The following is a 17,624-nucleotide window of genomic DNA, read 5'->3' as shown; positions in this document are numbered from 1 at the left end:
CTTCCTATTTAGCGCAATAAAAATGTAGATAAAAAGGGCTAGATATTTGGCCAGTTTACAGTATTGTGTCATGACATGTTATCTTCATGTTTATGTGCTGCTCTTTGCACTTAAGACATTGCACCAAATAGGATTTTGCAGGTGTTGGAAAATGCATACAGTAGGCCACAGTTGCCGTGTCTGGACCAGTGCTAAATTTAGCTTTTGACTGCCATGGAACCACTGAGTTTTATTACAGGTCAGTGGTATGTACATTAGCTATGTGACTTGGAGACAAGTGAGTAACATAGAGAAGGGATATGGACCCTGATTGAATCCACACAGCCTTCCTCTCCATTCCTTCATTCAAGCCTTTCCTTCCTTGGAGTAATTACCTGGCTGAAATTAAGTAATCACTGATCCAAATACCCCCCACCCAACTCCCACAGTTTCACACACCCCACTTTCACCCACTTTGTACCACCCACTTTCATATGTTTAAATCCACAGCCTTCCTCTCCTTTCCATCATTCATTGTACCAGCCACTTCCATCACTACTATAACACCTATCATCTGAAAGCACTAAGTGATCTTTGCACTTTGAATAGAGAACACTGTTAATCATTCAGCCCAGGTAGCACAGTAGAAAGGAAAAAGCCTCAGTCCAGGCAGCACACAGCAGTGTATTCCCCATCCCAGTACCCCACTGTTACAGTGAGACAACATGGCTGAGAAAGACTCAGAGGGGATTATAGCTACAGACCCCAGCAACAATGATGATAGAAAATGCCTTATTATCCGGAAGCTTCTGAAGTTCAACCCTAAAGAAGTGTTTACGTGGTGAGTCTATGGGGAGAGAAAACTCAATTAGAAAGAGAGAGAGATGTTATAATAGTGACGATCTGGATCCCATATGGCACCCTATCCATTATATAGTGCACTACTTTTAACCAGCTCCCTATGGGCTCTGGTCAAAAGTAGAGCACTATATAGGGAATGAGGTGCCATTTGATGTAGTGGATGTAGTGATGTAGTGGAGGTCTTTCAATGTCCAAGAATGTGTCCACTGTCCAGTAGCCTAGTCCGAGTTGTGTATGTCCCTGGCAGCTAGCATACAGTAGCCAGGACGGAGTTGTGTTGAAACCCTAATGAAGGCTATAGGGCCAAAACATGTTGCTTTTACCAATAAAGACACAGCTTAATCAATGTCCACTGTCTTCCAAGAGTTGCTGAATTTCCTCTTCACGTATACCTTTGTCCTAACAGGCAGCTGGTGAAGACAGTTGCTATGGGTCAGGGTTTGGCTGCTCTCATCTGCGGCACAGCAGTAACATCCCAGTACCTGGCTTCAGACTACCACGTGGACACGCCCATGCTTCAGAGCTTTATGAGCTACACACTGCTCTGCCTCACCTACACCACCGCTCTGCTGTTCAGAACAGGTACACACACATACACATACTGGGGCGGCAGGGTAGCCTAGTGGTTAGAGCGTTGGACTGGTAACCGGAAGGTTGCAAGTTCAAACCCCGAGCTGACACTGTCGTTCTGCCCCTGTCGTTCTGCCCCTGAACAGGCAGTTAACCCACTGTTCTTAGGCCGTCATTGAAAATAAGAATTTGTTCTTAACTGACTTGCCTAAAGGTAAAAAAAATAAAAAAAATACTCTCAGGCACACCAATGTGCTGTTCTGAAGAACAGGTAGTCTCTCACACACACACACTCACGCACACCAATGTTCTGCTTTGAAGAACAGGTAGTCTCTCTCACACACCACCCCAGGGTGCTCCTCATCAGAATATTACATTTGTCAACTCTATAAAATGTCATAATTGTGTAGCAGTGCAATAACCTCCAGGCTATCCTCTCCTAACGTGCTGTAGGGGATGAAAATATGTTTCCAATTTTAAAGAAGAGGTGGTGGAAGTATCTCCTACTAGGCTTGGTGGACGTCGAGGCTAACTACACTGTGGTTAAGGCTTACCAGTACACCACACTCACCAGTATACAGGTCAGAACTACAAGAGTGTGTGTATGTTTTTGTTTTGTGTGTGTGCGAGCTTGCGTGCCTGCTTGCCTGCCTGTGGGTATGGGTGTATGCGTGCGTGTGTGTGTGTGTGCTGAGTTACATTGGGGCAAAAAAGTATTTAGTCGGCCACCAATTGTGCAAGTTCTCCCAATGAAAAAGATAATAATTTTAATCATAGGTACACTTCAACTATGACAGACAAAATGAGGAAAAGAAATCCAGAAAATCACATTGTGGGATTTTTAATGAATTTATTTGCATATTATGGTGGAAAATAAGTATTTCGTCACCTACAAACAAGCAAGATTTCTGGCTCTCACAGACCTAATACACACAACCTCTTTAAGAGGCTCCTCTGTCCTCCACTCGTTACCTGTATTAATGGCACCTGTTTGAACTTGTTATCAGTATAAAAGACACCTGTCCACAACCTCAAACAGTCACACTCCAAACTCCACTATGGCCAAGACCAAAGAGCTGTCAAAGGACACCAGAAACAAAATTGTAGACCTGCACCATGCTGGGAAGACTGAATCTGCAATAGATAAGCAGCTTGGTTTGAAGAAATCAACTGTGGGAGCAGTTATTAGGGCATGGAAGACATACAAGACCACTGATAATCTCCCTCGATCTGGGGCTCCACGCAAGATCTCACCCCGTGGGGTCAAAATGATCACAAGAAGGGTGAGCAAAAATCCCAGAACCACACGGGGGGACCTAGTGAATGACCTGCAGAGAGCTGGGACCAAAGTAACAGAGCCTACCATCAGTAACGCACTACGCCGCCAGGGACTCAAATCCTGCAGTGCCAGACGTGTCCCCCTGCGTAAGTGAGTACATGTCCAGGCCCATCTGAAGTTTGCTAGAGAGCATTTGGATGATCCAGAAGAAGATTGGGAGAATGTCATATGGTCAGATGAAACCAAAATATAACTTTTTGGTAAAAACTCAGCTCGTCGTGTTTGGAGGACAAAGAATGCTGAGTTGCATCCAAAGAACACCATACCTACTGTGAAGCATGGGGGTGGAAACATCATGCTTTGGGGCTGTTTTTCTGCAAAGGGACCAGGACGACTGATCCGTGTAAAGGAAAGAATGAATGGGGCCATGTATCGTGAGATTTTGAGTGAAAACCTCCTTCCATCAGCAAGGGCATTGAAGATGAAACGTGGCTGGGTCTTTCAGCATGACAATGATCCCAAACACACCGCCCGGGCAACGAAGGAGTGGCTTCGTAAGAAGCATTTCAAGGTCCTGGAGTGGCCTAGCCAGTCTCCAGATCTCAGCCCCATAGAAAATCTTTGGAGGAAGTTGAAAGTCCGTGTTGCCCAGCAACAGCCCCAAAACATCACTGCTCTAGAGGAGATCTGCATGGAGGAATGGGCCAAAATACCAGCAACAGTGTGTGAAAACCTTGTGAAGACTTACAGAAAACGTTTGACCTCTGTCATTGCCAACAAAGGGTATATAACAAAGTATTGAGATAAACTTTTGTTATTGACCAAATACAGTGCCTTGCGAAAGTATTCGGCCCCCTTGAACTTTGCGACCTTTTGCCACATTTCAGGCTTCAAACATATAGATATAAAACTGTATTTTTTTGTGAAGAATCAACAACAAGTGGGACACAATCATGAAGTGGAACGACATTTATTGGATATTTCAAACTTTTTTAACAAATCAAAAACTGAAAAATTGGGCGTGCAAAATTATTCAGCCCCTTTACTTTCAGTGCAGCAAACTCTCTCCAGAAGTTCAGTGAGGATCTCTGAATGATCCAATGTTGACCTAAATGACTAATGATGATAAATACAATCCACCTGTGTGTAATCAAGTCTCCGTATAAATGCACCTGCACTGTGAGTGTCTCAGAGGTCCGTTAAAAGCGCAGAGAGCATCATGAAGAACAAGGAACACACCAGGCAGGTCCGAGATACTGTTGTGAAGAAGTTTAAAGCCGTATTTGGATACAAAAATATTTTCCAAGCTTTAAACATCCCAAGGAGCACTGTGCAAGCGATAATATTGAAATGGAAGGAGTATCAGACCACTGCAAATCTACCAAGACCTGGCCGTCCCTCTAAACTTTCAGCTCATACAAGGAGAAGACTGATCAGAGATGCAGCCAAGAGGCCCATGATCACTCTGGATGAACTGCAGAGATCTACAGCTGAGGTGGGAGACTCTGTCCATAGGACAACAATCAGTCGTATATTGCACAAATCTGGCCTTTATGGAAGAGTGGCAAGAAGAAAGCCATTTCTTAAAGATATCCATAAAAAGTGTTGTTTAAAGTTTGCCACAAGTCACCTGGGAGACACACCAAACATGTGGAAGAAGGTGCTCTGGTCAGATGAAACCAAAATTGAACTTTTTGGCAACAATGCAAAACGTTATGTTTGGTGTAAAAGCAACACAGCTGAACACACCATCCCCACTGTCAAACATGGTGGTGGCAGCATCATGGTTTGGGCCTGCTTTTCTTCATCAGGGACAGGGAAGATGGTTAAAATTGATGGGAAGATGGATGGAGCCAAATACAGGACCATTCTGGAAGAAAACCTGATGGAGTCTGCAAAAGACCTGAGACTGGGATGGAGATTTGTCTTCCAACAAGACAATGATCCAAAACATAAAGCAAAATCTACAATGGAATGGTTCAAAAATAAACATATCCAGGTGTTAGAATGGCCAAGTCAAAGTCCAGATCTGAATCCAATCAAGAATCTGTGGAAAGAACTGAAAACTGCTGTTCACAAATGCTCTCCATCCAACCTCACTGAGCTCGAGCTGTTTTGCAAGGAGGAATGGGAAAAAATTTCAGTCTCTCGATGTGCAAAACTGATAGAGACATACCCCAAGCGACTTACAGCTGTAATCGCAGCAAAAGGTGGCGCTACAAAGTATTAACTTAAGGGGGCTGAATAATTTTGCACGCCCAATTTTTCAGTTTTTGATTTGTTAAAAAAGTTTGAAATATCCAATAAATGTTGTTCCACTTCATGATTGTGTCCCACTTGTTGTTGATTCTTCACAAAAAAATACAGTTTTATATCTTTATGTTTGAAGCCTGAAATGTGGCAAAAGGTCGCAAAGTTCAAGGGGGCCGAATACTTTCGCAAGGCACTGTACTTATTTTCCACCATAATTTGCAAATAAATTCATTAAAAATCCTACAATGTGATTTTCTGGATTTTTTTTCTCATTTTGTCTGTCATAGTTAAAGTGTACCTATGATGAAAATTACAGCCCTCTCTCATCTTTTTAAGTGGGAGAACTTGCACAATTGGTGGCTGACTAAATACTTTTTTGCCCCACTGTATATCCGTGGCAAATAAAATAACATTTTATTGGTCACATACACATGGTTAGCAGATGTTACTGCGTGTGTAACGAAATGCTTGTGCTTCTAGTTCCGATAATGCAGTAATATCTAACATGTAATCTAACAATTCCACAACAATTACCTAATACACACAAATCTAAGTAAAGGAATGGAATAAGAATATATACATTTAAATATATGGATAAGCAATGACAGAGCGGCACGGGCAAGATGCAATAGATGGTATAAAATACAGTATATACATATGAGGTGAGTAATGCAAGATGTGTAAACATTATTAAAGTGGCATTATTAAAGTGACTAGTGATCCATTTATTAAAGTGGCCAATGATTTCAAGGCTGTATGTAGGCAGCAGCTTCTCTATTTTAGTGATGGCTGTTTAACAGTCTGATGGCATTGTGATAGAAGCTGTTTTTCAGTCTCTCGTTCCCAGCTTTGATGCACCTGTACTGACCTCGCCTTCTGGATGTATGTGACTATTCTGGTGTGTCTCTCTGTCTTCCAGCTGCTGGACTGTTTTGTGATCCCTGTGTTGATGATACTCTCCTGCTGGTTCCTGAAGACGTGCTACAGACCTGTCCACTACGTCTCTGTGTGTGTCTGTCTGCTGGGGGTGGGGGCCATGGTGGGAGCTGACCTACTGGCTGGACGAGACCTGGGATCCAGTAAGAACCCACTCCATTCATTAATTCATTACTTTAATCTCTCAGTTCATATAATAAATAGTAACATATTGACCTCATCTCTTTCCTCATCCTCCTCTTCTATCTATCTCCTCTCCTGCCTCTATCCTTTTCTCCCTCTCTCCTAGCCTCAGACATTCTGCTAGGTGATGGCTTGGTCCTGCTCAGTGCCAGTCTATATGCTGTGTCTAACGTGTGTCAGGAGTACACCGTCAAACACCTCAGCAGAGTGGAGTTCCTAGGCATGGTCGGCCTGTTTGGCACACTCATCAGTGGCATACAACTGTAAGTGTGTGTGTGCACATGTATCTGCATGTATCGGATATGTGTGCATGTTCGGGGAGAAGGTAGTAGAATGGGAATGTGGTTGATTTGAGTGATCTGCTGTGTTGCTACAGGGGCGTTCTGGAGCATAACAATGTGGCAAACATCCAATGGGACTGGAGAATCGGTTAGTACCACATAAAATAAAATATACAGGGAACTGCCAAAATTAAGGAAACACTTTAGTAAATTAGGGATTCAAAGTATATTGAAAGCAGGTTCTTCCACCCAGGTGTGGTTCCTATGTTAATTAAGCAATTAACGTCCCATCATGCTTAAGGTCATGTATAAAAATGCAGAGTTTCCCATTATTTTACCTACCATGTCTAGAAGAAGAGATCTCAGTGACTGAAAGAGGGGTCTGAAAGGAGCATAGGGGGTTTAAAGGCTGTGTGTCTCAGTCACCAAATCTCAATCCAATTGAACACTTATGGGAGATTCTGGAGCGGCACCCAACACAGCATTTTCCATCAACAAAACAACAAATTATGTAATTTCTCATGGAAGAATGGTGTCGTATCCCTCCTATATAGTTCCAGATGTTTGTAGAATATATTATAATGCGCACTGAAGCTGTTGTGGCAGCTCGTGGTGGCCCAACGCCCTATTAAGACACTTTATGTTAGTGTTGCCTTTATTTTGGCAGTTACCTGTACATTTGTTGATATTTTGTATGCATTTTTTTATTGAACAGATAGGACAGCGTAAAAGAAGGAAAGTAAGGAGAGGGTTTGTTACAAAGTAGCTGTGGGTCTGGGATTCGGTAGTGTTAACCACTAGACCACCTCAGGCCACCGGTTATTACCTCTCTCTTAGGATTACAGAAGTGGTGGTGGCAAGGTTACAGAGAGTACAGAATGTCTGCTGTGTCAGCTTGCAGAAGAACAGTTTCCACAGCTCTTTGCTGCTCTTTATCTTGTGCAAAAGTTGATCTTCCTTGTTTATAATAATTTTTGCCCTGTATAATGTTTGTGTTTTTCTGTTCAGGCCTATTGTTCTCTGACTATGCCCAGTGTATAAGTAGAAGATATTAGTACTTTGTTGATTCCAACATGGGAAATGGTTTTATCACCACAAGCATCATCAACGATTACACAGACAAGGATCAATAATATTCAGATATGAACACATAATAAAATATTAAAAGGACAGATGCACATTAGGAGCGATAAGAAACAAATATTAGAAATGCTGTTGTCTGCCATACTCTGGGAAAACAGTGTTCATTTTATCATGTATAATTCTTCTCTCCCCAGGCCTGCTGTTTGCTGGCTATGCCCTGTGTATGTACACCCTGTACAGCTGTATGCCCATAGTGGTCAAGAAGACCAGTGCTACAGCAGTCAACCTCTCCCTGCTCACTGCAGACCTCCTCAGCCTCTTCTGTGGCCTGTTTCTCTTTCAATACACGGTTAGTACACACAAGGCACACACACACTGGGGATAGTAGGTACAGTAGGTTGAGCCATTTGACAGTTCAGTTGCTGATTGTGTTTCTCAATAGATAAAGAGACCAGTTAATCAATGATTTGATGACTCCAATGATGGATGATAGATTGATTGATTGCTGCAGTACTATGTCTGTACTCACTGTAATCTCTTTCAAACTAGTCTAATCTAATCCCTGTGCGATCAAGGAGGCAGTTGTGATAAGAACAGAAACAGAGATAGCAGGATCCATCCCCTAGAGCTGTCCTGTCACAGGACACCGCTGTCCTTATTTTAAAACATCTTAGTCCTGAAGAGAAATGGTCACCGTGACCCTGTTCAGTGTGTTGATGACTGTTAATGTGTAATCTCATATAGCACATCTGGTGTGTGTGTAGTTCTCAGGTTTGTACATGGTGTCTCTGGTGATCATCCTAGTGGGCTTCATCGCATTCAACACCGTGGCAACGACCCCTGACCCTGCAGACCCCATCGCCCCCTCCGGGGGCTGGGAGGAGGGCGGCTACGACAACCCTGATGACATCATCGAAGAAGTGGTGGTGGCGGTTTTGGAAGAGGAAGAGGGTGAACACACAGGGGTGTCATGGAATCAGAGAACACAGAATAAGGAAGTACCGGCAGAGGGACGGAGTACCAAGATGTGATCTGATCTACTAGACGAGCACTTCCCAACTGTCTATAGCTGTTAAACTCCTTGTCTCCTTTCTTTAATTTGTGCCATTCTAATACATCTACAGATTGACAGGTGTATATATGTACAGTATAGGTGTGTTGTAATATTTGTCCACTAGTTGACTTGGCAGGAAGAATAATAAATGTTTTATTCCACATTAATTGTGGGGTGTGTCAAGTTAATGAGTGAGTCTTCATTGATATCAAACCTGGTTGGAGCATAAACCCAATTAAGAAATATTTTATATGCAGGGCTCAATGCGTGCAACACTACCTAATTAAATTATTATTATTTGAGACAACAAAACAAAAAACACAATCGAAGAATGGGACCCTCGTTTTTTTAATGAAGAAATACTTGATACTTGAAATCTTTGGAACGAGGTCGCACGTTGAGTATTTACACGTCATGTCCTCGCGTTGCTTCGCTCTTCCGGTAGGTAGAGAGCTGTCCGTAGTGCTGAAACAGTTATTAGCACGCGCACAATATTGTTTACAAACATCGCATCTGATCAGCTCAGCTCATCAAATCTATGGACAGAACGTTTGTTTTTCCCGAGCTAGTGCTAGTCAAATACTTTATTATAAACAGTTAGCGAACTAATAGTCTGCTTTGTGATTCACTCTATATATGATACTAAACAAGGCACGGAAGCAATGCTACTGAACTACTTTGGGACAAATAATAATTTACATGTAGGCACCTCCTCCGTGCGTTTACAGACAGTTGAGATATAATAAGGTAGACTGCATGCAAATGTTTTTCTTAACCCTCTCCCTCTGTCAATCATCCATCTTTTTCCCTGACTCCTAAACTGTCTAACCAGCAATGACCGATAGACAGACTACCAGGCTATAGAGCTTGCACAGGCCCCATATGGAAAATAATCATGAAAATGAAATAAGAATATTGTAAAGCAGAAGAAGATTATTTCTACAAACATCTAAGAAGTAATCTAACAAGGATCTGGTAAAATGTATGTTTTTCCTTATATGTCAGTGCTGTATTGTATATGTGTTTATGTATTGTATATGTGTTAACTTATATGCCTTATATGACATACACAATTGAATACATTATTGTGGTGCATTTCCTAAAAAGATATTGTAAGACATATTTGAGACAAAATATATGAATTATGTTCTGAGAATGTAACCTTTACAAAATAAATGTTTTCTTATAGGTTTCACATTGTTTTTTACAAGTCAACATATAAAAACATGACAATTACTATGAGAAAAATAAAGTATTTGCATATAAATGTTCAAGTATGAGTTTCCATGGTTAAGGCTGGGCAGAACCTCTTACTGAACTGTTGATTTATCTACAGCTATGCCTTGGTCTCCCATCCAGGGTTTTAACCAAACCCAGGCCTATTTAGCTTTGATATTTTTCACTGACTACTACCAATGTGCCATCATGAGAATGATTGTTGCGAGATCTCCACTTAATAACTAAATAGAGTCACTGCTGCTATCAGTCATTCCTCCTCCCTTCCTCCTCTTCTCTCACTCAGTTGATGCCCCTAGTATGCATAATATACAACCTTAGAATATAAAACTGATAAAGTTTTTCTGATTCTGTCCCAGACTCTGGAGTGATCATGGACCCACGGTCTGAGGGATCCGACCCCCGGTCCGAGGGAACTGACTACGTTCCCAACAGTATTCCCTATGTTCCGGAGCACAGGTCTGAGCTGTGTGTGTCAGAGGCTCACAGCCAGCAGCTACTGGGCATGCTCAGATCGTTCAGAGAGCGAGGCCTACTGTTTGACTTCACTATAACAGTCCAGGACCAGACCTTCCCCTGTCACCGCTGTGTCCTGGCAGCCTGCAGCGACTTCTTCAGGTTGGCGTGTGTGTGTGGGTTTGTGTGTGCGTGCATCTGTACGTGTGTGTGTGTGTGCTCTAAAGGTTCTCTGTCTGCAGGGCCATGTTTGAGTTGGACATGCGTGAGTGTGGTGATAGGATGGTAACCCTGGGTAACCAGTCCCCAGAAGCCGTGCGCTGCTTCCTGGACTTCTGTTACTCTGGAGAGATGGTCGTCACCCACGAAAACGTAGACATGCTGTTCCAGCTCGCCTCTTTCCTACAGGTACACTACATCAGGGGTAACCCTTACCCTAACGGCACCCTACCCAACGCCCTACATAGTGCACTATTTTTGACCAAAGCCCTATGGACCATGGTCAAAAGTAGTGCACTATCAATGGAAGAGGGTGCCATTTGGAACAAATACTAGATCTGGGTCAGATGCATACTGTATGTCAAATCCATTCAGAAACTTGAGAGGTGATATTGATATATTGACCGGTGTTCCATTTCCCAGGTGTCTGTGCTCTTCAGAGCATGCAGTGACTTCCTGACAGGAACCCTGGAGCTCTCCAACTGCCTGATGCTATTGGCCCTCGCCGAGGGATATGGCTCTGCCTCCCTCCTCCAGCAGGCCAATGAGTTTGTAGTTCAGAACTTCCACGACCTCTCAATGACTACAGACTTCCTGGATATGCCGGTGAGGAGCCACTCTGATAAGTTTCCATTGTCATTCATTGAGACTCATAAAAATACGTTTGTGCATTGAAATAAAAGGGCCCTAGTACACCTGATTCAACATATCAGCTCATCATCAAGTTGAATTAGGTGTGTTAGTGCTAAGGTAAATACATCCCTCTGTGTCTCACTTTAGCTTTTGAGAAAGTCACTATCCACTCTGTCACTCCCCCAAACCCTTTTCTTCCTGAAGTGTGCAAGGGTCCACTCCCCCTGAAGGATTTAAAAGCATTGGATTGCTTTTAAATACTAACGTTGTATATAGACTCTTTTTTTCTTTTTTTCTACTCTGTTATTGACTTGTTTATTGTTTACTCCATGTGTAACTCTGTGTTGTTGTCTGTTCACACTGCTATGCTTTATCTTGGCCAGGTTGCAGTTGTAAATGAGAACTTGTTTTCAACTAGCCTACCTGGTTAAATAAAGGTGAAATATTTTTTTTAAATAAATAAAAACGTTGGGAAGCACTGATTTACTTCCTGTCCTCCCAGTTGGGCGTGCTCGAGTTATGTCTGGGTTCAGACAGTCTGAGCGTGCCCAGTGAGGAGGTGGCGGTGAGGTCATCCCTGAGGTGGACAAGTCACAACCTCCAGACCAGACAGAGGCTGTTGCCACGGCTCCTAGCACTGCTACGGCTACATCACGTACCCACACACACCCTGCAGGTACACACACGCATGCAGGACCCCCCCCCCACACCCACACACACACACACATACACATATGCATGGTTCTTTTTACCAGTCAAAATGTATTGTGTATGTGTGTTCAGGCCCTGGCCCGGACTGAGAATCTCCTCTCAGGGGACCAACTCTGTGTTAGTCTGGTCAGTGATGCAGTGAGTAGACAGACACAGCTCAGTGGTCTACTGCCAGACGCCAGACCAGCCACCACAGAGTCTTACATCTACATCCACAAGACAGAGGAGAACGGAGATATACACCACAGCTTCTGTTACTGCCTGGACACAGACCAATGGAGAGAGCTACCTCAGGGCCAGGGGGTGGGTTTTAGTATGACCCCTGACCCCTCAGGCTCTTCCCTCACCAGCTACGCCGAGAAGGTATACAAACACAAACACACATGCACACACACACAGGCAGTAACACATAGTGGAGTGGTACAACTGAATTTACGCTTCGATCAACTGTCATTATTTTATATCTCCTCTCCTCTCTTTAAGTTGTTTGTGACAGGTGGTTGTCGGGGCAACTGTTGTCGCACGGTGCGTCTTCACGTGGCAGAGCCGTTCCATGATGCGACAGCAGAGGTTTGGTGCTACTGCCCAGTTACACACACCTGCACCCCTGCCCCGGACATGGGGAAACCCCGTACCATGCACACAGCCATCACCACCCTGGACAGACTGTATGTGCTAGGAGGGAGGACCAGAGGAGAAAGGGAGGGGACTCCTAGCCTAATGGAGGTGAGAATGAAGATGATGATGAGGATGATGATTATGATGGTTCTGATGATGATGATGAACGTCTGTAGGTGGAGTACTACGACCCCCTGGCCAAAACCTGGACCTCCGTCAGCCCTCTGCCCACTGCTATCTACTACCCAGGTACGGAACACACACAGAAACATACATACACAAATGCACACAGACACACAGACACCCACACACAAATATAGAAACCCCCACACACATACCTCTAACCCTCCCTGTGTCCTCGTATTACCCAGAAGCCAGTGCGTGCGGCAGCATCATCTACACACTGGGTTCGTCAGTGGAGATATCGGACTCCTTCAACCCTTCGCTGGACTGTTTCCTGCGCTACGATGCTGTTTCTGACCAGTGGAGCCACCTGGTGGCAGAGTTTGGTCAGTTTTTCCACGCCACCCTGGTCAAGGCTGTGTCCGTCAACAACATTTTACACCTCTGTGACTTGTCGACGTATAAGGTGACTGACTTGTTGATTGACTGGTTGATTGATTGATTATTTGATTGATTGAAGTCTCCATCTATAAGTCTTTATATTTATTCCTCCTTCATTTAATCAGACAGGTCCTATTGACATAGATACAGTACATGGGGACTTTGTCATTAAAACAAACTTGACAACTATTCTACAAAACACCAACTCACCACACCTGACCAGTCTGAGTCCTGTGTTCTGTGTTCTGTCCAGGTGTACAGTTTCTGTCCAGAGACGTGTGTGTGGCAAGGGGAGGGGTCGTTCGAGTGTGCCGGGTTCAACGCAGGCTCCGTGGGCGTGGCCAACCGAATCTACATCCTGGGAGGAGACTACTCACCTGATGAGATCACTGACGAAGTCCAAGTGTACCACAGTGGGCGGGGCCAGTGGGAGGAAGTGACACCAATGCCACGCCCCCTGACAGAGTTTCACTGTCAGGTCATCAGCTTCAACAGATACAGAGACCCCTGGGGAGGAAGGGACATGTAACACACACACACACACACACACACACACACACACACACACACACACACACACACACACACACACACACACACACTACCTGGGGACTAAAAGCTGCACTCCGCATCAATAAAATAAATTATGTTTTGTCATACCTCAAGTATTTATTTGTTTTATTACATTTTATGTTATATATTTATTTATAAACTGGGTGGTCGAGCCCTGAATGCTGATTGTCTGGCAGCCATGGTATATCAGACCTTATACCATGGGTATGACAAAACATGTATTTTTTACTGCTCTAATTACATTGGTAACCAGTTTATAATAGCAATAAGGCACCTTAGGGGTTTGTGGTATATGGCCAATATACCACGGCTAAGGGCTGTATCTCCACGTTGCGTCATGCCTAAGAACAGCCCTTAGCCATGGTATATTGGCCATATACCACAACCCCTCGTGCCTTATCAAATAAAATAAAATGTTTTTGGTTACATACACATATTTAGAAGATGTTATTGTGGGTGTAGCGAAATACTTGTGCTCCTAGCTCCAACAGTGCAGTATTATCTAACAATTCACAACAATACATACAAGTCTAAAAGTAAAAGAATGGAAGTAAGAAATATATAATTTGGACAAGCAATGTCTTTGTGGCATTGACTCAAATACAGTAGAATAGAATACAGTATATACATATGAAATGAGTAAAGCAGTATGTAAACATTATTAAAGTGACTAGTGTTAAATTATTAAAGTGACCAGTGATTCCATGTCTATGTATATAGGGCAGCAGCCTCTGAGGTGCAGGGTTGAGTAACTGGGTGTTAGACGGCTAGTGATGGCTATTTAACAGTCTGATGGCCTTGAGATAGAAGCTGTTTTTCAGTCTCTCGGTCCCAGCTTTGATGTACCTGTACTGACCTTGCCTTCTGGATGGTAGCGGGGTGAACAGGCAATGGATCGGGTGATTGATGTCCTTGTTGATCTTTTTGGCCTTCCTGTGACATTGGGTTGGGTGCTGTAGGTGTCCTGGAGGACAGGCAGTGTGCCCCCGATGATGTGTTGGGCAGACCGCACCACCCTCTGGAGAGCCTTGCGGTTGCGCGCAGTGCAGTTGCCATGCCAGGCGGTGATACAGCCCGACAGGATGCTCTCAATTGTGCATCTGTAGAAGTTTGTGAGGGTCTTAGGGACCAAACCAAATTGCTTCAGCCTCCTGAGGTTGAAGAGGCACTGTTGCGCCTTCTTCACTACACTGTCTGTGTGGGTGGACCATTTCAGATTGTCAGTGATGTGTACGCAGAGGAACTTGAAGCTTTTCACTGTCATCCACTGCGGTCCCGTCGAAGTGAAACGGGGCGTGCTCCCTCTGCTGTTTCCTGCTTAATTGAAACATTTTATATTTCCAATAATGCTATTTGGGTTCAAAGCTACAGTAGAGGTTTCTGAGTCTACTGGCCCACAGACTTATCTTTGTTGTTTCTGGACATGTCTGATTACCTGACTAAGGCTGTTGCAGCTGACATGTCATCTATTGTGGTGCAGGATCTATTAAAGAACTTTGTAATTGCATTTTTCTGTGTGCAGGTTTTCAGTGTAACTGGACTGGGCCTGCCTTTACTATTTTAAAGTGAGACAGTGAGAGGCCACTGTCCCAGGTAACAAGTGTTACAACTCCCTCTACTGGTAGACTATGGAATGTTTTTGTGCCAGAGTAGGCTTGTCTAGCCAAACACCACGTTGTGATGTTGAAATATTTGTAAACACTTGAGCAGAGGGCTAACCATTTGACATAAACATAATTTAATTATGATTCTACATAGCTCACATTGTTGACTTTCTCAAAAACAAAAACAAGGAGCTTCAAAACAGTTCAAATTGAATGAGGGCACCTGTGCTCCATGATCTATTGCCGAGTTTTCGCGGGAGATATTATAAGGTATTCTACTGTTCCGTGTCGTAGGCTACTAGATGACGGACGGATTTAACCATCTGACTGGATAGGGGTGTTCCACAATAAGATACGTTGTATGTTGTACGTTTTGTTTTTAGTTGTGTCATGCAAATGTTTTATAGTATTATAATATTGTGCTACAATTAGGCATATTTCGTATACTCCTATTGTTAATTTAGATAGTATTCCTTCACCCCATCAACGAAACGGGGGTTGCTGTCCTCTTTTGAGTTAAGCGTTCCTGTCCTGCTCCGGGGAGTGATGTCACTGATGGAATGTGATCGTTTCGCGAATCTCCCACCCTCACGAGTCAGTGTACTTTTCATTGCTTTTTTAATCATAAAACAGCTTGTTCCGCATGGACAAAGACGATTGTTCGTAGAGAGACTATCAAAGAAAAGTACATTTTCGCTGTTAGTCTGCATTCTAGGACAGTTGCTCAATGGTTTATCATTAAACATTTTGTGGATCGAACAACATAGTTGGCTATATTTCAACTGGGTGACAATGATATAATGTCTAGTAGCTAAATGTTGACCTTTGTGACGTACGCTTTGCTGTAAACTAGAACGTCGACATTTATTTTCCTAAAATACCCCATTTTGTCGATTGAAGATAATCAGGACAGGGCTGCAGTCGAGCAAGGACAATACATTTTGTTTGCATTTGATCTACAGCGACATACAACAATGTTAACCCAGGTATGTATGGTTTATTACATTCTTATTAGCATGCATTCTTGGTACATTCTTTCCAACGTGGTAAGAACAAACCAGGTTCCGTGTAAACTGCTAGCCGCTTGCTGTGTGTGGTTTGTCCAGGGCGCGCGACTTGGACACGGCAATGTTCTTTCAGCGTAGCATAAAGAATCAAACCCCTCAAATGATGGTCAGCGAAGAAAGCATCAGCGATGGACTTCGTGTGAAACATATCCAGTAGTTTATTGTGTGTCCAAAAATCGTTGACACAACTTATTTTATTACTGCGCAGCATCGAGTGTGTAGTCTAGGCTAGACTACAGAAGCCATGTCAGGAGGAATTCTATTGTGTCACCGAAATATTTGGTTCTCTGCTCATTGATTTACATTCCCAACTAAGTGAATGACAAATTAGATCAGTGAGTAGACTAGGATGCCATTTGATCAAGCTCTCTAGTTTAGAGAAACTATTTGAAGAAGCGAAGGCTACATTTTATTAGCCTACTTCAACAGTCTAACCCACTGTCATTAATCTTTGGTGACCGCCCATCAGTCAGGTTACGATTAAGCATCATCTTCGTCGCCATCTTTAGATAAATTATCCTCTCCTGTCCTTAAAAGTAATTTTAAGTGATTTTGGGCACCGTGTTTGTCTCGTTATGCGTTGATCAGTTCCTATGCAGACGACCCCTGTGTAGAGTACAGACATGAAATCGATATTTTCCTGACTGTCAAGTCTCGGATGGGATGGTAATGACAATAAGACTAGCCAGCCTATAACGTTACACGAAAAGTTATGTCTTGTTGAAATTACGCCTAGGCTACCTTTGCCGCTTGGAGAAACCATCGAACCCGGCTTCGTTGTCTGTGTTTCTGTCATACGTTCGCCTACAGTCTGTTTCAGCCCTCGTTTCCACCCCTCCCCCATTAGCCCTTCCGCTCCGGCTTTAAACACTCCGATACAATGCTGCCATTAAGTGATACATAATGTCCAATCGAGTTGCAAGTTGCAAAAGTGTTGCAATAGCCTCTGTATATCAACACAGGTATATGCAATATTCACGAATCGTTCTTGGACTATAGGGTACTGCTCCTGCTTTGTAGGCTATTTGGCTACACGTTTTTGAAATGGCTGTCCATTTTGTGTCATTCCAGTGTGAGGCCTTCTGAAAGTTTATTTCGATAATCTTAGCCTAAAGTTGTGTGTTCTTTCAAAGCACAACTCTAGATGTATTGCATACACTTATTATTATTATTATTTTTTCCACTTTCTCTATTGCTAAAACTGATTAAGCTATTAACACTCAGCACACCGGAAATCTATAACAACTAGAATGACCATGAGGGTCAGCAGTTATTTCAATTGTGTAACTATTCCATAATCAGTGCCGATAGTCAGTGAGAAGCAATGTAAAAAATAAAAAACATTGAGTTAATAATGCGGCATACAAATACGGTCTCTTGTTTTGCTTTCTTGAGTAAGACAACTTCAAAATGCAGGTGTTTCAGCTTAGCTCAGTGCTCTCTGTGGTGGTGGAGCGCCCAGCG

General features: G+C 43.3%; 3 protein-coding genes across 3 annotated transcripts in view; all 3 read left to right on the top strand.

Annotated features, from left to right (window-relative positions):
* The first annotated feature begins 593 nt into the window (after positions 1-593).
* Positions 594-8,646, top strand: LOC110503819 (queuine/queuosine transporter SLC35F2-like). Its single transcript, XM_021582364.3, has 8 exons — positions 594-820; positions 1,247-1,422; positions 1,864-1,991; positions 5,862-6,021; positions 6,168-6,324; positions 6,438-6,490; positions 7,620-7,774; positions 8,190-8,646. Exons 1-8 carry the CDS (start codon positions 705-707, stop codon positions 8,454-8,456), a joined length of 1,212 nt encoding a protein of 403 aa, XP_021438039.1. The 5' UTR covers positions 594-704; the 3' UTR covers positions 8,457-8,646.
* A 265-nt stretch (positions 8,647-8,911) lies between these two features.
* On the top strand, positions 8,912-13,573 carry kbtbd3 (kelch repeat and BTB domain containing 3). The gene is made up of 10 exons (XM_021582363.3): positions 8,912-9,461; positions 10,075-10,333; positions 10,414-10,579; positions 10,814-10,996; positions 11,526-11,699; positions 11,807-12,097; positions 12,218-12,460; positions 12,529-12,601; positions 12,724-12,941; positions 13,170-13,573. Exons 2-10 carry the CDS (start codon positions 10,089-10,091, stop codon positions 13,443-13,445), a joined length of 1,869 nt encoding a protein of 622 aa, XP_021438038.1. The 5' UTR covers positions 8,912-9,461; positions 10,075-10,088; the 3' UTR covers positions 13,446-13,573.
* A 695-nt stretch (positions 13,574-14,268) lies between these two features.
* The window catches only part of LOC110503814 (uncharacterized), a 15,321-nt gene continuing 11,965 nt past the window's right edge, over positions 14,269-17,624 (top strand). Inside the window, exon 1 of the mRNA XM_021582358.3 lies at positions 14,269-16,079. Within this exon, the coding sequence (XP_021438033.1) occupies positions 16,068-16,079 (12 nt within the window). The 5' untranslated portion in view covers positions 14,269-16,067. The remainder of the gene's footprint in view (positions 16,080-17,624) is intronic.

This window comes from Oncorhynchus mykiss, chromosome 24 (genome assembly GCF_057628025.1).
Source record: "Oncorhynchus mykiss isolate SJ-2025 chromosome 24, ASM5762802v1, whole genome shotgun sequence".
Lineage (NCBI taxonomy): Eukaryota > Metazoa > Chordata > Actinopteri > Salmoniformes > Salmonidae > Oncorhynchus > Oncorhynchus mykiss.
This window is presented reverse-complemented; position numbering and strand designations above follow the sequence as displayed.